A 23,224-nucleotide genomic window follows, 5' to 3' on the forward strand; every position below is an offset into this window, starting at 1 on the left:
ATATATATCAACAAGAAAAAAGTGGCACAACTGCAAACTTGCTGGTATAACATAGTCCCAAAAGAGTCCGAATACTGAGCATGCTTTTGTTGTCATTGTTGGTGTGCTACTGCCATGGGAAAATTCTTGTTTAAGTAGGAGTCTAAAAGTCTATTTATTCCTCATGCATAACTGCATAAATCACATCACTTTTTAGTGCAATGCTTGTTATAGTAATATAATTCCACATTGTCTAATCATGAAATCATAACAACAGATAATGGCAATGAAGAACTGAAGACAGCAGGTTTAAGTGCTTAAACATCATGATACCCAAAGACAGGAGCATGGCAGTAGCTCTGTGGAATGTCACAGTTTTACAAGAACAATACTGGATATTTAAAGGTTAACAGCACGTTTAGCATTCCAACAGTGTTGTCATTCAGCAAACATCATTAAAAAAAAAGAAAAATGAGAAGGGAAAAAAAAGAAAAGGAACCCAAAACAGAAACAAGGAAAGGAAAGGAAGAACCCCAAAAAACATCATAGTGAGCTATAGCCATCAAATCAGCACTATGTACAACCTTTGGAAAGAAAGATATCTAGAAAAAAATAATTACAAGTATCATTTTTGGAAAGCTGACAAACTACACAGGACAACATTTACAATGGGGCTGATATGTGCATGTGTGCAAACCTAGTAAGATAAATACCATGATAAAAGCATGAAGGTGCTGCCCTGCTGGACAGCATTAAAAGGAAATGCACTTCTCTGCACTTAACCGCTGCCCAGCATCTTTGTTGCACGCTGGTTGGCTTCATCAATCCTGGTTTTGTTGGAATCAGCCTGGGGAAACACAGAGGAAAGAGAGGGATGAGTACAGGGAAGAAAGAGAATATGAGAGAAAAAAAGAGTACAGGGAAGAAAGACAGTGCTTTGTGGGTAGTTCCATAATTTTGGCTAGGTCACAGGAAAATGAAACTTGAAAATACTGGAGAGCTGCTCTTTATAGTGGTATTAGGGACCCAAAAGGAGATTACAAATTTTCTGGTTTTACTTCATGTAGCCTTCAAGCAGAACTTTTCTGTTTGTGGTCAGCTCCAGAGAACTCCTGTAAATGCTGTGCCAGATCTATACTGATGCTGTCAACAGCACTGGTGGTACTGGATGACAGCATGACAGCTGGTTGTGTGCATCTGTGTTTTGCTGGGGAAAACCTTCAGAGCCCTCTAAGATTCAGTGGGCCCAGACTGTGGTCTAACTTAGATCATCAGGTACTAGCCAAAACTAAAATTTTGGTCAGTGTAGAGATTCCCAGAGCAGAGAAGCTAGATCATCTGATGTAGGGAATGCTAGTAAAGATAAATTTCTTTGAAAAAATCAGCCTGGATATCTTTGCTCTGCATGTGAAAGGAAGGGAATAGGTGGGAGGAATGCCAGTACTCCAAAATTCACCAATGTAGTTGCAAGAGAGAGTAGCCTCTTTCATGGGGCCGCAGCATAAACAGGTGTTAAGGAAAGGCAGGGATTCTACTGTGCTTTGAAGCGATCAAACTGCAATTTAGTCCAGCATAGACTGAGCCATTAACTGCACTGTTTTCCCTGGGGTAACACCTACCATGATTATAAAATGCCATTAATAAAATGGCACCACCTGGGAGGTTGGGGAGTTCTCTCTGAGTGGGAAGACACTTGGACCATGACTTCCTGTAGCTCTGCAGAAGTTACTTTTGGAGACTAAAGATACTGTTTTAGCTGAGAAAAACTGGCAAAACTCCACTCAACCCCATGTTGCCATGCCGACTTATTCTAGCAGAGGAACTAGATAGAAAATGGTTTCAATTTTTAAAACCAGACCTGTGGGAAAGGTGAGAATTGTGTTGCTGCTTTAAAAGCATGGGTTCCAATAGCAAGCTCCTTCTGTGGTTTGATGGCTGCATTTTGTTAGCTTTGATGATGGTTCCCACATCTCTGGGGTGTATCCAAATTGTACAGATTTATTTTAAATCTCCAGTTTGCAAAGACAGAATGGTGAAGCAACTTTCCCACATGCATTTAAGAATCCTTTAAGAATGTTTATGCTGATGTGCAATAAATCTTTCTGAAATATCTTGGGCTTTTCTCCGTAATTGTTTTGGAAAATGCTATGTGTATTCTTAGTGCAGTAGCATGTGCCAGCTCCTCAACAAGCATAAATCAGCAAAATTACTCATTACAAGCCACACTCCTTTATTTTAGCCATGAATTTGACCTTGTCTACCACAGTACAATTTTGTGTGTTTTTGCCAAAAGGCTACCTAAAAAGTTAATGGGTTTGGAAACAGTTACCTTTGTCAGGAAATGCATGAATAGTCATTGAACAGTGATGAAACATCGTGTTCCTAATGATGTTTAGACATTAGTATCTGGTGGATGATGTTGTGCTGGAGGCAGCGGGATTCTTTGTGCTGACCTTCCAGCTTAGGTCAAGACAGAGTGATTTGAGCCCCTTCTACTTTCCTCCCAGCCTCCTATTTATAGTAGATTTTAGGGGCAGGCCCTTCTGGTGATGGTGCCATTGACCTACTCTTCACACTGTCATTTTGGTTTTTGTCCTTTTCTCTCAGACCTGAGGAAAGGATAAAGAAAGCCTTTTATTCATCGCTGTCCTGATTACTGTGGATAGATCAGATTACATCGCTGCATTATGAGATTGCTCTGGTTTGGGTGCATGCATCCAGTATAACATTGCCCCTGTAGGAGCATTTATGATGCATCCCAGGGTACTTTGGCTTAGCTTTGTGATGCACCCCAACTTTTGCAAACTGTGCCAGCCAAGGGTCTTTCTAATGTTCATAATTGACCCAAAGCACAGTGCTCCAGCTGGTCAGGAAAAAAACCCTGGCAATGCTGTGAGGGGGACGAGGGTCTGTTGCCGTATTTCATTGCAGATTGGATGTGTGTGCAGCTGAGGTTTCACTGTTATCCACCTAACTATTATTTCTGTCATTTATAGAGGGTTTTACTAATACATTGTGTTCCTTTTTTGAGTAGCTCATTACTGTATGTCCTTACTCTGAGAAATTTGGCTTATTTTTCACTAAGACTGAAGACTGTCTTATTTTTGTGCCGCTCTCATGACAGCTCCTCTGTGTACGATGCAAATCCATCTTTCACAAATGTGTCTGTTCCTTAACCAAGGGCCCTGGGTGATTTTATGAATGCGTTAGCTGCCAGTGTTATTTTGCCATTGCTGTACAAAACTCCAAAGTCTGTGAGAAGCTATGGATGGCTGATCCTCCACCTCACTGCTCTCAGCATGCACTGTTAGAGGTTTGGCCCATGTGCTTTATGGGCACAGAGGGCCTAGTCAATGTTTTCAAAATCCAGATGTTTGCAAGCCTGAGCTGGTAGGAGAAGAGTCACTTGTTGGGCTTGCTGTATTTTGCGATAGGATCCTGCAGGCATGGGTAGGATGACGCTGATTTCCATCCACAGGGCACGTCTCCCGCCACTGTGACATGAGCAGGGGAGGGGGGAACACAATAGTGCACATCCTCATTGCTTTGAGAAAATTATACACATCATAGGCTTCCTATTTAAAGGTACTAACACAATAGTGCACATCCTCATTGATTTGAGAAAATTATGTACATCATAGGCTTCCTATTTAAAGGTACTCATGGTGCAGACTGTATAAACTCCCTGTCCCTTCTCAAAGTATAGAGAGATGTGCTGCTTTCTAGTTCTTTGCATATGAATAGCAGCAGTAAATCCTTCCCCCGATGCTCCTCCTTTTCCCAGAAATATGAAATGGTGCATAATGGCATCCCAGTAGTACTGTGCATTTTCCAGTACAGTCAAACACATGCAGCTTTATAAAGCAAACTTTTGACCAACGCCAAGCCACATGCTCTATGGTGCCAGGTGGCTGCCTCTCTGTCAGGGATGATCTTCTCATGCTTCAGACAAGGTGTACTTCACCCAGTTCTCTCCAGAATCTGCCTCTAATAAGGAAAGCTCTTGGAGTGAATCCCTCAGTGCAGTATTTTCCTTAATTTTTATTACTAGGCTCTGATATAGATAACTGATTCAAAAAACAGGCATGGGCATCCTGCTTGTTTGAGGAGGCGTGCATGTGTAAGAAGGCTCAAGGGCACCAGCTCTACCACTTGAGGTCAGAATTAACTCTAAGCACCACATTTAAGTCATTGGGTTAGATCCTCAGGTTGTGTAAATCTCTACGGAAGCGGAGCGTTGTTCGTTTTACACCAGCTGAAGATCTAGCCTCTTATGTCACTTCAGCCTGCCTGTGCCGGTGCCTGGAGCTCTGCCAGTACCAATGCAGATGGCCTGCAGATCTTGGGATCTCAGGATGGCAGTGAGCTCCCAGCCAGGCTTGGAGAGGGCTGCTCTCTGCTTCAGAAATCTGCAGTGCAGGTCTGGCACTGGAATGGTGCCCTTTGCCTTTTTACATGGTGATTTTGCTGAACTAGTGCTGAGCTTTTGTATTCCACTGGGGCTGTGTGGGGCCCAATTATGTATAAATATATATATGTATATATACACACACACACACCCTCCCCCAAGAGAGCAGGTAGATCTCTGTCCTAATGTTGTTGTAAGCAGCACAACAAAAGTGGCTGCACTGTTACCATTTGGCAAAGATTTGGTATTTTAATAAATCCCCATCCTTCTTAGAGGACTGGTCCTCCAAGCAGGTGATCTAATCCTGAGCTGCTCATGGAGTTTACAAGGGAGGAAAAGCTCAGGAGGGTTTAAAACTTTCCAGGAAGTGCCAGGGCAGTCAGATCCAGGCCCCACAGTTCAGCATAGCTCAGGACACTTGTCCTTTTTCAGAGCTATTGAAGAAGGAGCCTTGATGTCTGCTAAGGGGTCCCCTTGCAGGTGTGTGGCAAACTCAACAGCAAGGGTTCAACCCAGCCTGCACTGGAGGTGCAGATTCACAGCAGCGAGCTCTGCTTTGCTCCAAGGGTTTGGAGGGAGAAGAGAGGAGCTATTTCTGTCCCTTGTCCTTTCCAGGCCCATGCTTGGAGAAGGGAAAACAGAGCCCCTTTTGGGGTCCTCACCGAAAAGGCAGCTCTTACCTTCTCCATGATCCTGTCAATCTGGCGGTTCTGTGTGTCGATCTCGTTGCCCATGTCCAAGGCCATGTGACGTAAGTTGCCAATGATGCCGCTGACCTGCTCCAGGTTCTCATCCATTTCATTTTCCCGGGCATCGTTTGTTACCCTGGGAACAAAAACCCAATTCTTTAAAGCAGAGACAGGAGATTCCCCCTGAAACTGGGATTCACCCAAAACCTCCACTGCATCCTCCATCGCTTGTCACCTGAGGAGCAGGCTGCTGTGCTCAGCTTTGAACAAAAGGGATTAATGAGTAGATAACCTGAAAAATGTTACATGCTTATTTTTTGGATGTTGGGCTCAATTGTCTGGGTTATCAGTGCTCTGTTTATACTGCTCATGTCTGCTGTTGGTATAGATGTTGCTGTCTGAGCTTGTCTGTACCACATGCTGCACCCCTCTGCAGTGATCATCCTTCCCAAAGAATGGGTGCTCCATTTGGATGTGTGTGTGCTTAGCGTTCATGGGAAGTGCTGGAAGGTGGTGGAATTACAGCGATAGCAGCTTCCCTCCTTGGGCTGCAGATAGCTAATGAATACTGCCCAGTCCTTGTATGCTTGGGGTCACAGAGATATTGGGGAAGAGATGCTTCAGCTGTGAAAATCCTGACCTAGCATCCTATTTAATTGACTGTATTGCTGGTGAAAGACAGATGCAGCTTCTCTCAGATTTATTTGCTTTAGTAAAGGTCATTTATCTCTCATTCTTAGCACCATCTTGTGCAGTTGCTTTTTGGAAGGAAAAGCTTGTGCTCGAGCCAAGGCCCAGTTCAACTCTTCAGTGACTGAAGAGGCAGGTGGTGACTGATGCTGGGAAAATAAAGGTCCATGGGTGCCGCTCAGAAAATTCCTACTTTGAGCCTTTTATGCAGCTTGTGTTCATGTAGGTGCCCAAAGGGTGCTCCAGGCTATTTGCAGAGCAATCATGGTGCAGCATTAACTTCCTTCACTGCTATTCTATTACCATGCCCCAGCCTTCATTTTGGTGGGGCTGCCATCCAGAAATTTAAAAAAAGAGTGAATGGCAGACCCATCAAACTTACATGGCAACTCTATCCCATGCTCCAGATTGCATGACAGCATTGTTTCTCTCACACTGATTTCCCTTTATCACAGCAGCCAAACAAAAAGTGGATGATAGTTTTTGGAAAGATAATTGCTTATTAAACTAGTGTCCTTAATCTTCAGAGATCAAAGCTTTTCCTGCTGGTATGCTGATAGCATTGTCTGCTAAATACATGCCCCATATGCTCTGTAATCAGTCTGTACTTTGTGCTGGAAGTTTGCAGTGGTGTTGCCTTTAATATAGATTGTGTGCATCAAACTGGCTTTGATTTGAGAGCTCAGGTATTCCCACTCTGTTCCTCCATAGCTGTGGCTTCCCAGCAGCTGAGGAATGGGGCACCATGCCCCATGCAGTGAGGTTTTGAGGACACTCATGAGCAGGGGAGGGCTGCACCTAGTTTAAAGAGCTCTTCAGGTTCTGGGCTTGGCCTGGTGCTTTGGCAGGAAGCCTGAGGCTTTTTCGTTGTTGGAAAGAAAGGGAGGGCTGCTGGATGCTTTGGCACATCTTCTGGCAAGGGTGGATAATGGACACTACATGCCTCGAGACATAATAGCAATAAACTAGTGTTTATCTGACACTTCATTTCTGAGGCGTTTGACAAGTGTCATTAGTGAGACCTGTGATAAGGCCCCCAGGACAAGTGTTCACACAGGGAGCTGGGGTGCTGAGGGCAGTGCTGGCTGGCCATGGCTGTCTGCACCCTCACAGTGCTGCTGTGAAATAAATAAATAGACTTTATTTCTATTTTATTATCGCCCAGATCTGGGCAGTCTCAAAAACGTTTGGGCTTGTGTTTTCAAGCATCTTCTGGTTCTCAGGACCAAGATCCTTCCTTCCAGGATTTCCAGCGAGGTCACCATCCTTTGCACTAGAGCTCAGGTGACCCTCAAGCCCAGGAGAAGAGGAGAAGTCCCTGGCTGCAGTAAACTTTAGGACATGCCTTAGTCACCATCAACCTGAATCTGAGCACCACTTGGTGGAAAACCCTGGCTCTATCACATTGCCCAACACCTCTGAAGGAGTTAATGAGCACCACAGAACTCATGACCATATGGAAGCAATCTAAATATATCAGTGACAAGGAGAACAGAGAGAAAACAGTGGATAAAAAGGCTCACCTGCGGATAAAGCCACCACTGATGGCCATCTGCTCCCGTTCATCTACGACACGTGCAGGCTGGCTGGCTACAACACCATCCTGATTATTGCCCCAGGCCTTTTTGTAAGCATCGCTTGATTTAAGCCTATGCGAGAAAGATGATGAGTAACAAAGCACACAGTGCACAAGGACAAACGCAAAACTCTTTACCTCTCCAAGCTAAAAGCTGAATCAAGCAAATGAGTTTTCAGATAGAGGGTCATTGTTTGTATACCGATATATCATAACCCTGAATAAAAGAAGGGGCTGGGTTTTTTGCTTATTTTTTACTTTACTGCCACAACAGTGATGGTCAGAGCTATAGTTTCCAATAGGGTGAATTGCAGTTGTCAGGTCTACAACATTGCACACAGGTTTTTGGATGTTGACTTAGTTTCCAGAATGAAGGAAAATTAAAAAAAAAAAGAAAGAAAAAAGAATAAAAAAGGAAAAAGAAGAGAAGAAATACAGATAAGTAGAAAACATTGTTTCATTTCAGTGACACATATGTTTTGACATCAAACACAGAGGACGTACTGGCAGACAGACATAAAAACAGAACTGCCAAGTATAGTGTGTACATCACATCACAGCAAAACACCCTCTTAGAGAAAAACAGATTTTGCAACAATTTAACCTTTTACTATGCAGAATATTTGTCTTCTGATGATATTTTTTCAATATCTATGTGGCATAATAGGCATTAAAAGCCACTGACCTTTCCCAAGGTGATTTGGGGATGATTTTATCATGGGGTTCATTAGATTTTTCAAATAATATATCGGTACTTGAAAATAGTAATCATACATCGACAGTTGATGTACAAACCTTTGTCCACAGAGACAAAAAGTAAAATAGGCAGAAGTGAAATGAGTGCAGGAGAAAATAAAAGATACGAGCAGTCTAGCATCAGAAAGGGAAATTTTTCTAAGTTTTTCTTCATGCACCAGCTACAGGCATGAATAAGAAGTAAAGCATTCTCACTAAGCACAGTTGCCCCAATAGTTCATCATACCCTCAATGCATCAGCAGTAACAGCCTTCACAATAAGCAAGACACAGGCAAAAAAGGATCATCACTTCCTTCAGGAGTTTTAAACCACAGGACTTCAAAAATAGCCTGGCAACTTGTTATATTTGTATTTTGTGGCAGTTACATTAACCTGCAGAGAGCCATTTTTGACGGAGCTTCTGTGGATAGAAAATTAAAATCCAGGCACCCCTAGAGTGGAAAATTGACATGGGCAGCCTATTTAGGGCTGCTGTCATTGGGGTCACCAGACAAGATTAAGCATTTTAACAAGGGAATGTAAGGATTTGGGGTCCACAGGTATATGTTTGTGATTTTATTCTGGAAATGGGTCTGTTTCCAACAAAACCACTGGGAGCTGCAAATCTCTGTGGTTTCCCTGTTCCTTGGTCAGCTCCAATCAGTCCTATAAACAGCCCTGTGGCTTTGATTTTGGGGAAGGAACTGAACGTGCTTCTGGGAGATTTGGGAAAGGACATGACAAACCCATCTCTGGTGTCATGTTCTCTCCATGCCCCCTGAAGCAGCTCAGTTTTAAATGAGCCTGAAGATGTGTTGTATGATCCAATAAAGAATTAAAACATAGACTAAAAGAGGATCTTTCCTACTCATCTGTTCTGTTGCTTATTTCCTACTGAAGTTTGTGAAGACTTAATAATATGATGGTTGGCTTCTTTAATTTTAGTTCTCTGAAACTATACATCAGCTTTGGCACTTCTAAAATGCCTGAAAGTAGTTCTCTTGCTGCAGATACATTTACAGGGTTTTGCCTGTTCTTTGGACCTGTGCAACTTTGTCAGTGAGACAGTTTCTGTGTTTGAGGTAAATGATGTTATACACCCAGAATCTGATCTCTTGTTGTCTTGTGGACTTCCAATTAAAGTCAGCCAGTGGAGCTTACATCTGCTCATGGTCAATAGGAATTGTCCTTTGGAACGCAACCTGGTAAAAGTTCCATGCTGTGGGCATTTTCGGTCTCCTAAGAATGTAGGATCAAGCTTTACATATTTTTAAGGCACAGAGAACTGTACTTTCACTGTATATCAGGGTAGAGTTACACGTGAAGTGGATAATCTTTTTATAAATATATGCCATTAATCTCCCACCAGCCACAAGAGCTTTAGAGGATCATGGTGATTCTGATGCCCAGAACTGTATGGATTTCTCTCTCTCCCGCATTCACTCCGCAGAACATCATCTCATCTGTACCAGTGGGGTCCTGGCTTAGTGACTCAGGGAACACGATCTAAAACCATTCTTCATCCATCCTCTGTGCATTGGTTAGCAATGCTGCTCTCTGAAATATGGCTGCAGAGTGATAGGGTCAGAATGCCTTAGTGAAGGGAAGAGGCCCCTTTACAAATTCATTCTCCCTACATCCCCTGTAGAATCATTGTGCTCTTGCAGCATGACACTGCAGCTGTATCAAAGTGCCAAATGTTTTAGTGCCACGTGCCAGGTGCTAATCCCATCGCTGTCACGTGTCTGGCTGTCCGTTCTGAGCTTTTACAGCTCAAACAGTGTGGGAGATGTGAAGTTTCTGCTGCATTTGTACCTGCAGCTCTTGTGCACCAGCTCCTCTGGTGCAGGACAGCAAGGGCTATGGCCTGTCAGAGGTCATACCCCTTGCAAAAGGGGTGTGTGCAGCCCTTCCCATTACTCCTGCCCCCCTCCCATTGCACATCAAGGCTATAATAATTCTGGGCAAAATGTTTACCCCAAAAGAGTATTCAGGGCTTGGTTCAAAGAAGTAAAATACTTCTTTGTACCAAGCGGTACAAAGGCAGTATCTGCATTGTGTCCCAAGGGAATTAACTTCAAAATAAATGTGACTGATAAGGCAAAACCCTAGTCCTGCTCTTCTAATTATTGGCAAAATACCCATGAACTCTATGACAGCTCTCTTTCCTTTTGGTCTTGATAATCGGGGTGAGATCAGGCTTTGGCTATGAACAAAGTTCACATAGAACAGGAATTTAATACTACAGCAACATTTCTCTACTTTGTTTCCCACACAATCTCTGGCCAACCATTCAGGAATGTTTTCACTGCAACCTAGTTTCATGCCTACTCACTGCATGCTGGATTTGCCATTCCTCAAGGACTTTGGGTTGGTCCCCAATTTCCTACACCCACATAACCGCACATCACATTTTCATTTGGCATTTAAAACAAGCTTGGCATTACTTGGAGGACGGTTTTGTTCAAGTGTGACGGCATGCAAGCAAATTCAATGCATTTCAACATTTCTGCTTAGTGTACGTGCTACCCAAACAAAAGAAATTTGGCATGTTGAGGTTTTGTCAAATTTTTTGCCTGTGGCAGGATGAAAACCATTTCAAGTTGGGTTCCAATTATGAAACATCACATCTCTTTCAAGATCTCATCAAGGACTATTTCTGCTGAACAACAAAAAAAGCTGTGATTTTCATTCACAATTTGGAGCATGGTTTAGTAAGACTTCTGCATTTTTTCAGCTCTTTTGGTTATGAAACTTGTTTGTGAAAATATGTTTCAAAATTTAGAGTGTCCAGAAATAAGGTAGCCCCAAGTGTTTTTGTCCGCTGGAACATGGACTCAGTACCACTCAGTACACTTTGTGTAAAATGTTGAAATTTTTACCATTAAAAGGTGTCAACAGTGAAGCTTTCACTGCAGTATGCCTGATTTTAATGCATCTACAGTAATTCCCAGTCAGTTGTCTATGCTATGAAATGAATGCATTTGAACCAGAGTCGTTCTTTCTGCATGCCACATGCTCATCCTGTCCATGTGCCTAGCAAGGATGAGCTTCACAAGGCCTTTGGGATCAGCCTTAAGTGCTCAAAGAGATGAGGCAGGCAGCACCTACTTGTTACATGGACAGACACAAAGACCACAGAATTTTCCTAGGTCCGTCAAATTCTTTTCTGCTTCTTTCATGTCCTTATTGATTTGGTCCATTCCCTCTTCGATGCGTTCCAGTTGTTCTGATTAAACACAAGTATTTTATCCCCACAGAATGAAGCAGATGGAAAAGGACAAAGAAAAAAAAGACAAAAACTTCAGACATTCACTGTGACAAAAAACTGGACACCACATAGCAGAGCCGGTACCCAGTACCTACTTGTTACAAGGACATATGAAAAGGCCACAGCATTTCCCTAAATCTTTTAAATTTTTCTCGGCCTCCTTCATGTCTTGGTTGATATGGTTCATGCCTTCTTCAACACGATCGAGTTGTTCTGGTCAGGACAAAGGGATGACAGTGTGGAATGAATTGTATTTTTGTTTGTTTGATTTTGTCTTCAACAGAACATGAAAAATGACCATGTAGAACTGAGTTAATAATGACATTACAATGCATTAATCTGAGCTGATGCATTGCTGAACGGATGTATGCTGCATTGGATGCTGAAGATTTTTTTATTAGTATGGGAAGAGTAAAGCAAAGGAGAAATTTATTTGATATATATTAATATAAACAAGATGTAATGATGTAGAAAGGAAGGGTTATAAAGTTCAAGGTCCAGAAACATAATACAATACATCAACTTGCTAAGACACAGTGACATCCAGGAGAAAGAAAGATAGTGTTATTATTTTGCAATTATGTATGTTAATATTAGAGAAAATAAGCCCTTCCATGGAAAACGCTTCCGTTACTTACATTTACAAATGCTTCAGAATTAGGTGGGTTTGGGCAGCACAACTGCTGTGGCTAGTGAGTGAGAGAACTGGTAGTTAATGGTAGTGGTAATGGAGTGAGCTCTTAAGGGCTTGTGTCGAGGTACCCTTCCTTCCAGAGGCTGAGGAAACAGACCTGCCACTTCGACTGGTGCTGGATGCTGATCTCTAGCCTGAGTGTGGCCTCGGGGCTGGTTTTCTTCCCTGTGTGGGTGCAAATCAGGAGTAACCTCAGTGAGCACGGAACAACTGAAACCACTCCAGGAGCCCGATGCGCTCTGCAAGAGGGTCACCAGCTGTGGCGTTCCTTGGCTCTGGCCCCAAGGGACCTTATGCCCAAGGGACCTTATGGGAACCGGCATTGGGTGAAGACTCATGTTTTCAGTGGGGTCACTTCTGCTTTGCTCCAGGAAAAGTTAAGAAGCACCAGGCCCAGAAACCAGACACATATAGACCTTATCTCTCTGCTGGCATTAAAACAAAATTTGGCATATTTCCACCTAAGGCTGATGAGTTTTCTTAGTGGCTTCATTTTCTAAGTGACTTGGTGGCTCAAAATAATTTAATGTGTTAATTTCTTTCACTTTTAAAGCTGGGGAATATGTCCTAGAGGAACAGAATGCCATGACGTAAAGGTGTAGGAACAGGATTCTCTGCTGAGGTAAACAGATATGGATCCAATCAGATCAAGTGCCTTGTGTGGAGTCTGCAGTAGGGACAGCATTTTACATGGGATTTACATTTTATACCATTTGTTCCTAAAGGATAGACTCAGATGCTACCCAAGATCAGAAAGGTACTTGGAGTGACATTTCAATCCATTAAAATTGTAACTGTACCTAACTAGGAAAAGTAAAGCAGTCCCAGTAAAATACAAATACATTCCTAGTCCCCATTTGGAATAGAAAAACACTGAATTAGACTGTAGAGGAAGGAACTAAGAGCGCTGGTTATAGGAGGAATTTAATGTCATCTCTGATGTTAACTGAGTCCTATCCAGAAAAAAAAAAGAAAGAAGAAAATTTTAGAAGAAAAATCATATGCATACTGACGTCAGTAAAAAGCTCCTCTTAACTTCTTTGAGAACATGAAGATGCCTAATTTCTTACTTGGGTTTTTAATAACAATTGAGGTTTAGCTTTTCAAAGCTTTCTGGGGGGTTTAGATGCCCAGTTCCCATTAAAATTAATTTTATTTAATTAATTTTAATAGGAAACAGGAACCTCACCCCTTGAGGGCCTAGAAAATCCTGGGCTAAATTATTCAAGCTGGAATAGTTCAAGTATTGAACTTGTGCTCTTTGTTTAATTCTTTCATGACACTGGGCTTTGAGAAGGAGAGGTACCATGTCAGTATGGTGAGATTCATCTGCCTTTCTGCTGTCAGTTCTCATTCTCCTCAGCTGGATGGGCCTCTCTCCTGGTACCATGGGAGTTATTGATCTCAAATCCAAGGATATATTTAGAGGATCAGAGTTACCTGGCACTGCCCTCTAAAGGGGCACACACTGTGTAAGCAAAGGATTGGGAAACCAAGAAGGAACTGTACAAGTTCAGCCAGGTAAACTGCTGAGCTGAGAACCAGAAAAGCAAGGTTGGAATGTCTTAATGCATGTTATCATGTAGGCTTCAGCAGAAGCTTTGGTTGGTGTCCTTAGGCACAGACTGTCACTCTCATCAGAAATGTGAGTCTGTGGTAGAAGGGGACGCCCCTCCCTGTGCTCCTGCTCCTCAGCTGGGCAACGCTTGCTCTCGCTCTGGGGAGCAGCTGTGGGAGTGTGAGCTGCCTGTGATGCTGCTTCATGCAGCGTGATGGGATTTGCTGCACTTCTGTCTCAGGCTCCCAGCTCCTGCTTCTGAGCGCTGCAGAGCCCCATGCCAGTTAGGGAACAGCTGGACCCACAGGTGCATTTTGACACTGGGGATATGACAGGTGTCTGATCTTTCTTCCATTGGTTTTCCTGCTAGTGCTTCTCTCACCTGGTCTGTCCAGTAGCAAAAGCCAGGTTCACACTGCATGGGTCAGTCCTAGATCTGGTGCCACCGGCAGCTCTCAGTGGAAGCAATTCTCCTTGCCCAGATGCACATTCTCTAAAGCCATGTATGTAACAGGTCCTTTTGAACTGTCTTTACCTGGTTTCTGTTCTGCCTGAATAAATGAGTGCTTATTGAAGAGAATATTTGACACAACTCAAAAACTTCCATTTAAACTACAGCCCTCTCTAGAATCCTGACTTTATTTATCCTACTTCAGGATTTGTGTTTGATGCCTGGGCTATTGCTGAATAGGAAAGGGAGCCACAGCTCATTTATCTTTCATAAAAGGAAACATCATGTAAAAAACCCCCTGTCATATTTGTAGCCCAGAAGTCAAGACAGCTGGCTGCTGGTCCTAAAACCACTTGCTAGTTGTTAATGTCGTGGGCTGGATTGTTAACTGGTTTGAATCAGCATAGTTAGGCTGGCTTTGCAGAGCAATGCCAATTTATACCTGTCAAAGATCTGGTCCTGCAAGCAAGGAAATAGATTCATGAGTCTAACCACAATTATTGAGGCATAAATATTATAGTGGAATTAACTTAATGGGGTCACGCGGGATTTGTTTTGGTATAACTGCTATTAAAATGTGGCCCAGAATGAACCACTGCTGGTAGGAAATAGGATGGCAGTCGAGAGGTTAATTTAGTGTCTGTTACCATAGATCTTCCCTATTCCAACGTTCTGTGCTTTATTAAAGGTTTTAGGGAAGACAGTTTGTTGGCATATACTGCCATGAACCTACACAAATTCACACCTACTAGAGATAATGTCTTTTGTCTTCCATTTAGAGAAGCCCTTCAAGGTCAGAGGTTGAACACCTTTTGACAGTTTGTTGCAATATTATTTGAATAAACTGCACCTATATGTTTATGTATGACACATGATATATACCTAAGAGAACTGGTGCTGTCTGGAGGCAAAATATACATCAGAAATACATTTCATTGTGATTTCCTTCATTTTTTTTCCCCTCTGGTAAACACTGCAACTTTTTTTTGGTATCTTGATGTCTAAGAACATCACTTTCAAGGTAGTGACCATAGATCTTCTTCCAGATTTTACAGCAAACAAATGGCCTATTTTAAGGCACAAACAAGAATAGATTTTTACCTGTATCATTATACTTGTGAATTACTCCTGTAAGGTAACTGAGGGAACCTAAGCTAGTCCTGTAAGTTTTATCATTGCATTGTGGCCATTTGCCAGTGGGTCTTTGCCAGGATCTCCTGTAATATCCTGGCAATTTCCCATCCTGTGACTGATCTGGGGAAGTGGCTGGGGCAGGGAAGCTGTAGCAAGGGTATCCCTCAGTTGCTCCTGTGGTGTCTTGAGCAAAAAAAGCTGCAAAAGTATCTTACAAGGCATTGGTAGCAAGACCAGCACAGAGCAAGTGTGGTGTTGCTTCACCTTTGCATCCTCATCTGTAATTTATAACAGATATTCCTTCACTGATGTCCAGGATCTGAGGCCTGTGCTTTAATGCCTGTGGAGGCTGGAACTTGCTCCTTTGCCTGGAGAATTGTGCAGCAAGCGATTTCCTCAAAGGCAATTTTAATTAGGAAAAAAAGGAAGAAAACACTAAGGACATCTTAAGAACACATAGCAATCATAATTGCATTCAAGAGGGTTTAATTTGAGACTCAGCAGAGGAGCTATTTCCAATGCTAGGCCGTCATCACATTTTCCATGAAGGAGAATCGTACTGGAGTGTAGGCTGTGGGGCAGCCTTTTCAGAGATCTGGGCTCTGACCTAGCTGTGCTCTGAAAGGCACTGCTGGGCTCAGGTCCCTGTGGAAGAAAGCTGGAGGGGAGAGCTGTGAGCCCACGTGGAGCTGTGCTAAAAATAACAGGAGACAAAGGCACAACCTGCTTTGTGTGGGTTCATCTGTCTTTTGTTCTGTGCTACAACTTCAGCATAATTAATACCATCTTCCCTGTGAAAACTGGAGTAGTTGTTAGTCCCCTTTTATTTTGCTAATTAGCCATAACATACAAAACTGCCAAACCCACAACTCCTGCAAAAGCAGTGGAGGTCAGCTCGCCTGTGTGCCAGTGCTTTTGTTTGTGGGATTGCCCAGTTATTTCCACGTTTTATCTCTATAAGCTTGATCCGGAGTAAGATCTGCTGGGTAAATTAATCTGCTCCCCATGTTCCCCGGCATTGCTGTTTGTGCATTCGTGGTGCAATGAGAAAATTCCAATTGCACTGATATTTTCTTTGTCTCTTATCAAAGTTGTGGCTATTCCTGTCTTGTCTTGGATGAAAAATTACTGTGCTGCTACTGCTGTTATTGGAAAAGTTTCTCCCCTCCGCCTCATTTGGAATACAAGAACAAAATTCTTCTGTAATAAACTGCATGAAGACATCATCACACAAAAAATATCCTTGAAGGCCCAAATCTTTAACCCTGCTACTATGTCCAGGCGATGGGAGTTTCCTATGGATGAATAGAGTTACCAGCCTGGGACCTTTTCTGTGTTAGCACTTCAGATTTACCTTCATATCTTCACTTTGTACTACTAGTTTCATTTCTACTGTTTGCTTTTAACCAAAATGCATCCAGATATTAAGTCAGCATGTTTTAAAGAAGCAGAGAGATTGCCATTGCTCAATAATCCTTTGCAGCATTTATTTTTTCATGTAAAATACAAATATTTTAGTTTAAGGGTTATATTTATATAACATATTTATATTTAAATCATTAATTAAGGGAGCTTGACTCAAGGCCAGATTAAAAAAATGTAAGCATTATGGATGCACATTTGGTCTGGGAAGGACTTTCTTAGTGATGGAAAAAAATCCAGCAAGGAAAATCTAAACTCCTGCCTCCTTCCTGTGGGCTCCCCAGTGGAAGAGCTGTGTTCAACTGGTTTGGGTGACAAGACCTGACCCAAAAAATGATAACTCTTGATGTTGCAGAGGGGCTTCTCAGGTTCCCATTGTTCAGAGGACACTGGAGGAGTCTCTAGCTTTCATGGAAGTGCATTCTCTGTGAGACAGGGAGCTCTTGTGAAGCTCCAGGTCTCTGCAGGTTATGACAGACTCTGTAACCTGCTGTGCAGCCAGCTGTGCTAAACCTTTGGGCAAGAGCAGCTATCCAGGCTGGCTTTGTTGTACAAATACCTGGCATTGGGAAATTACCTTGGCTTACTGCCTTTATGATCCTGGAGACTTCTGCTCACTGAGACCAGAAAATCAGTTCTGCTTTGCACTACTTGGGTTTTATTGGCTCAGAAAGGTTTTTCCATGTAAGGTCTGTTTAACTTCAAAACAAGCAATTTTGTAAGGAAACCTAGAAATAGAGCTTCAAGCAAGTGCAGAGATTAGATCTTCTGCCTGCCGCCCACTGGAAAGATCAATGTCATGTTTTCTGTATATTTAACACCTAATAATCTTAAGTGACTTGTGCAGTCAGCTGCAAAGAGATCACATGGCAGTGTTAGCAAATGATTTCCTTAATCTGATAATCTGCTGAGACATGCGTGAGCTGCACGCACTGCACTAATTACAGAGGGTTCAAAGTCATCATTAGGGTACTTTGCCCAGTAGTGTAAGTCCTTTATCGCTAAAAGGAAATAAAAAAATTAGCAATTATTACACCTACATATGGTTAAATGGAGAAAACTTAATTAAACATTTAGCATAGTACAAGGTTACAATATTTTCAGGGTTGGTAACATTATTTGTCTGTTTTCCTTGAGAAACCCACACTGTATAGTCATAAGCTAAATGTACTGAACCACTTCAGGCATGACCATACCAATTTAAAGAGGCTTCAAGACCTTCCGAGTCTTTCCTGGAGGTATTGACTAACTGCATCTGTGACTGTTCAACAAGCATTTCAGGTTTCACTCTCAATAAGGGTTTAATACTGAGCTCCCTGGACTCCAGAGAGGTGAGTGTGTCCAGTCTCAGCTCCTTGGCTCACTCAGATTGTCCTTCCTGTCATGGTTACAGAGTGAATCACTCAGAAAACTTCTGAATACAGGGGTTTAACAATAGTAGAATTCCAAAATAATAATTTAAAAACCCAACAAAATTCAAGATTAAAATAAAAAAACCTCCCTAGCAATCTGTGAAAATAGAGCAGTTAAGGAACAGAAACATACATAGGAGCCACTAAAGTCTCTAGAACTCTGCCTGTGAATTACATTGCAAGACACACCTGGGTATTAACATACTTTCTTTGACAATATTTGTGATTTTTTACAACCATATAATACTTTGCTGAAACAAAACACATTATTTAGACAGGTGCCATATCTGTTTCAACATAAGTAATTTCTGCTTTTCTGTATTTGGTGATAGTTTTTCTACTGCCATTATTTTTTGAAGACAACAAAATGTTCTCTGTGATATTTTTCTTGTCAAGACAAATCGATGTGACAAAATTTGGTTTAATTTTTTTGCCTGAATGGGGGATATGGAGGGAAAGCAATGAGACATACATTAAAAAAGCAATGAAAATACTTTCCATTTAGGTCCTGTTATTACTTTTCATTCATTATAGAATCAGAGAGGCAGGGACATTAAAACTGGAAAGGTCCTTTTGGGTTCTGTGGTCCATTTCCCAAGAATTCCATACCCTGGCTTATTATCATTGTCCAGGTTTGATGAGTAACACAGCATTACCTCTGCAGAAAACATTTCCTAATAATAATTTTGTGTCCTGCCACATAGTAAATAATAACAAGGGCCTTTGGGGGGCTGGTCTGATAGAGAGTAGCAGAAATTTCTGCTCTGTTGATTTATTGGAGACACCATTTTCCTGGGGCTGTGGGTCTATGGCAAATGAAGATTTATTAGATTTATTGAGAGGGAGAGAAGGCTACCTTTTCTTTGCAATATTATGAAGGGCAAAAATGTAATTTCTTGGAATGTATTGAATATATCAGGCTCTGTCTTTGTCATTGTCATCTGCAGACAGGTAGAGTAAGTCTGAAACCTCCTATATGGACAGTTGTAATGAGCTGATTGTGGAATACCTTTTAAGGTTTAAATTCTGTCATTCTCACTGTCTCACTACTGTGCAAAAAGCAACTGAATCTTACACAAACTAAACCCATTTACCTTCTCTTGGGATGCATTTGTTGCATGTCTTTCACTTGTGATTTAAGCAGGAAAATTACTTAGCACCTGCATAAATAATGCTGGATTTTACACTTATGGAGGCAAATTTCTTGTCATGTAGCTGGATCTTGACGCAAAGCTTGCTGAAATCAAATGGTGATTTGGTTGAGTTCAGCCTGCAGCTCTCTTTGACATTAATGGGAAGCAGATCAAAAGAAGTACAGACTCTTAGGCAGCTGTTGTACATTTTTCTCTGCTGGAGCACAAAGCTAGAGGCAAAGAGGTTTTGGGGTTCTCATGCACAGCCACATGTATTTTCTGTCCCTCATTTCCAGGGTTGCACACAGTCAGTACAGCACTTTGAGAAGGGTTATACTTCCTTACTGAAGCAATCTGAACTTACCTCCTTGCTCATCCAACATAACCAAAGTCCTGATACCAGCATCTTTACTCTACATCCCAATAGTGGTAGCAAGGTAAGGAGAGAGAGGGGGAGAAGAGAGAGAGAGAGAAAGAGAGATCAGTGAGGGAACACTCAGCCCTTTGTATGGGGCATAGGAAGACACAAGAAAACAGTGAAAGGAATGACAAGGGGCTGATGGCACAGTCCAAAGGCCTTATGTGCCTGGACACTGTGTGAGGAGCTAGGTGCTCTCCATTGTACCATCAGTCCTTCTGGATTCACTGGGATACCGAACTTCTGCAGAAAGCACAAAGCCATGGACCTTGAGATTAAAGTAATCACTTTACACGAGAGTAATCTCTAAAAGAGAAGGTTCATCTCCAAGTCCAGTGAAGCAGGAGAAGGGAGGATGGGAGTGTTGATATTGTCGGTGGATGTGAATCTCACAGGAGAAATTCCCAGGGAAAACAAGTATGACACAAACATGTTTGGGAAGGTGGCACAATGGTTTGTGCAAAGCTCTTGCTGCTGACAAAAGTCAGAAAGCTTACCTACTTAGGAAATCCAGTTTAAAGCAGGCTAATATTTAATAGGATTAAGCCATATTTTTTGGCTCAGTGATCTAATAGATATGGGTTTGAGCCAAGTTTTAATACAGTCAACAGACACCTTTAGCATTAATGGACTTTGAATTAAGCTTGAAGGTAGGATTTGCAAAACACCTACACACTGCATCTGCCTCTGCTACCACAGCTTAGTGGGAATCTTACCACAGCCTTTACTGGATATGGGGCTGGAGCAGAGCTGAGCCATTCACAGCTCCCACTTGCCTAAGCCAGGGGCAGGGCACCTCTCACAAGTACAATTTTTATTATGCGTTGTCATCACTCTAGGATGTGATCAGGTGTCTCTGGTTCCTGGGTGCTGTGGTACTCAACTATATCACACATCAAATTATCTCCTTTTTAATTTCAAAGGGGAAACCAGCTCCATTGTGCTTGCAGCAGAGATAACATCTGTGAATAACATCTGTGAATAATGGTCTGAATGATCTCCTGACTGTTGCATGTCAGTAACAGATGAAGTAAGTCCTCTGTGGCCTGACAGCTTGACAGCAGAGCTACCTGGACATGTGCAGCAGTAATTTACTTGTTGCCATGAACAGAAAGCAATCCATGCTCCTGTGAAACAGATAAAGGTGGTGGTGGTATCAATTTTGCAGAGGGCAGGGAGATGCCCACAGCTACATCAGGAACAGAAAACTAAACTCCTGACCAACCCTCTTGCTTTTCACCTTTCCTGGAGGCAAATCAAGGACCTCATGTTATCCTTCCTGCCAGCTGCCCTTCTCACTGCTCATCAGTTTTTGCGGGTGCAGTGAAGTGTCTCTGGCCATGAGCTGCCCTGTCCACACTCACAGGGCACTCCCAGGTTCCCCCAGCTCACGCTGGCTCAGCCATGAGCCCAACCCTGCCACGCTCAGGGCTGTTTGCTTGGTGCAGCTGGTGCTTCTCTGCTGTGCTTCCAGAGGATCAGCTCAAGAGAGACATGAGATACCTCTTGTGCTCTGCCTCTCCCTGCCCTCCCGTTCATGTCTGTAATGTCTACATCACTGCAGAAACTGGGAAAAACATCAGATGTGTGCAGGCTGGTTTGCTGTCTCTTTGTAAAAAGTTCCTGTGTGAGTTGCCAGATGGACAGAAAAGGCCTCCTGCCTCCCCCCGGGTCTGCTGCACCCTGCTGCCCTCGGGTCAGCCATCCACCAGGAACCCTCTGCTGCTCTCTCTCCCTTCAAGTTCACTCTGCATTTACTTGAATCCCAGCCAGCTTTTATTTTTGCAGCCTTTAGAAACTTGGGGTCCAAGGGTTATCTTAGGTTTGTCAGTTTAGAACAAAGAAACACCTTTAATTAGCTTATGTTTTCTGTGGGGCGTTGAGCACCCTGTGTCTGCTAAGCACCACCTGTACTATAGTTTTTTATTGGATATTTTTATACTCTTGGTAACCAGGGAATTTCCCCCCCCCCCTCCAAGATTTGTAGGTATTTTAACAAACATGGTAACTTATGCAAACACAAGAAGGCTGCTTGGGTCCTGAGTCACTTTGTGTTTCAGTAAATAGGGTGCAGCCTGACATGGGGCCCTTCCAAATATTGAGCTCCAAAACCTTTTGCTGAATCAAACATAATTGGGCTGAGAAATATTTACTGCTCTTTAACCCTCTGACCTTATTTTCCTGCTGTGTTTAACATCTAAGCAAACCACCTTTATAGAGCTAAGATGTCCAGTGACCTGAACAAGACATGTGCTCGGAGATGAGCTCAGGAACTAGACCCTATGGTTTATATTTCATATCAAATCCTTCTACAGAGCAAAAGAGGTGAAATTTTCTGTTCTTTACCTCATCATCAGTGCCATTTAATTTTATCAGGCAATTCTGTATCTCTTACAAACAGCCTGCCACAGCATTAACACAAATGTGAAAATATTAAAGGGTGTGCAATGAATAAACTTGTCTGCATCTGTGGTCTAATCCAAAGCATATTGAAGCTAATAAAGAGGTGGTGACTGAACAGGATGAGATGTGATTCAGACATCAAGTGACAATCTCCTTCTGTTCCAAATTTCTATTAAGCATTAATTTACAACTTTTCCCCAAAAAGAAATAAATGTGTAAAATCAATCAAAAAATAAATCATGTTTGTGCATTTAAAATAGGTCCAGACTTTTCTAAAAGCTCAGTATTTCCAATATGACTGATATCTTAGATAACACAAACCCAAACCTCTCTGTAAGACAGAACTGTTCCAAAAATGTGTTCATGGTCCAGATGTCTGAGCAGGAGTGAAACACTTGGTGTCTGATCCCCAGTGACAACAGACTGAGGCATCTCTGGAAAGTACAAAACCTCAGTTAAAGAAATATAGGGGAAGAAATGTGCCCAACAAGAGTGGTTGGGGGGCAAACACAGGCACGTTGGCATTTCCTGCACTGGCAGTGTCTCAGAACCTCCCCTGGGTCTCAGTGGAGCAGGTGCCACTCGAGCTGGCGGCGGGGACAGTGTGGAACAGGTGATGAAAGCTCTGCTGTGAAGTGCCAGTCCAGAAGGACAGCTTTCACAGCCTCTGCCCCTGAGTCCTTGGTTACAGACTCACATCACCATGGGCCCAGTGACTGTGCTTGGCTCTGTCTGCTCCTGAGGGCTTAGCAAGGATTCCCACACACATCCAGTGCTCCCCAATATCAGTGATAGCCTGTGTGGGAAGCCATGAATTCACAGAACTAGCAGGGTCTATTGTGTTATGAAACTGTGTGCTAAATTCCCACCTTGGCCAGGATTAGAGTATTTCTCCCCTCCTGTGCAATGGAGGAATCTCTTCAGACCTTCCAGTCCTTGTAGAGGCAATCCTGCATTATTTTAGCAAAACAAGGGTTCTCAAAAAAGTGAAATGCTTAAGGTATTTCAGGCCAGAGAGATGAAAAATGCGTCTTTCACAGGACCCTAGAGAGTTCAGAGAGCACGTGCCATTTTCATCCAGCTCTTTAATCTGTAGCACCCATCTCTTTTGAGAACATCTTCTGACTCTTCTTGTCTTCTCATTGCACTTGAGAGGAGAATTTGGACTTCTGGATTTTGCCATGGCACAGCCAACCTCTCACATTCTTGTCTTTTATAAAAAAATGGGACAGCAAGAATTGCTTATGTTG

General features: G+C 42.6%; 1 protein-coding gene across 1 annotated transcript in view; it reads right to left on the reverse strand.

Annotated features, from left to right (window-relative positions):
* Positions 1 to 233: 233 nt before the first annotated feature.
* The window catches only part of SNAP25 (synaptosome associated protein 25), a 61,238-nt gene continuing 38,247 nt past the window's right edge, over positions 234 to 23,224 (reverse strand). The window contains exons 4-8 of the mRNA XM_018918047.3: positions 19,518 to 19,566; positions 11,190 to 11,307; positions 7,290 to 7,415; positions 5,068 to 5,212; positions 234 to 826 (exon numbers count right to left, since the gene is read on the reverse strand). Coding sequence (XP_018773592.1) covers positions 758 to 826; positions 5,068 to 5,212; positions 7,290 to 7,415; positions 11,190 to 11,307; positions 19,518 to 19,566 — 507 coding nt within the window. The 3' untranslated portion in view covers positions 234 to 757. The remainder of the gene's footprint in view (positions 827 to 5,067; positions 5,213 to 7,289; positions 7,416 to 11,189; positions 11,308 to 19,517; positions 19,567 to 23,224) is intronic.

The sequence above is a fragment of the Serinus canaria genome, chromosome 3 (assembly GCF_022539315.1).
Source record: "Serinus canaria isolate serCan28SL12 chromosome 3, serCan2020, whole genome shotgun sequence".
NCBI lineage: Eukaryota > Metazoa > Chordata > Aves > Passeriformes > Fringillidae > Serinus > Serinus canaria.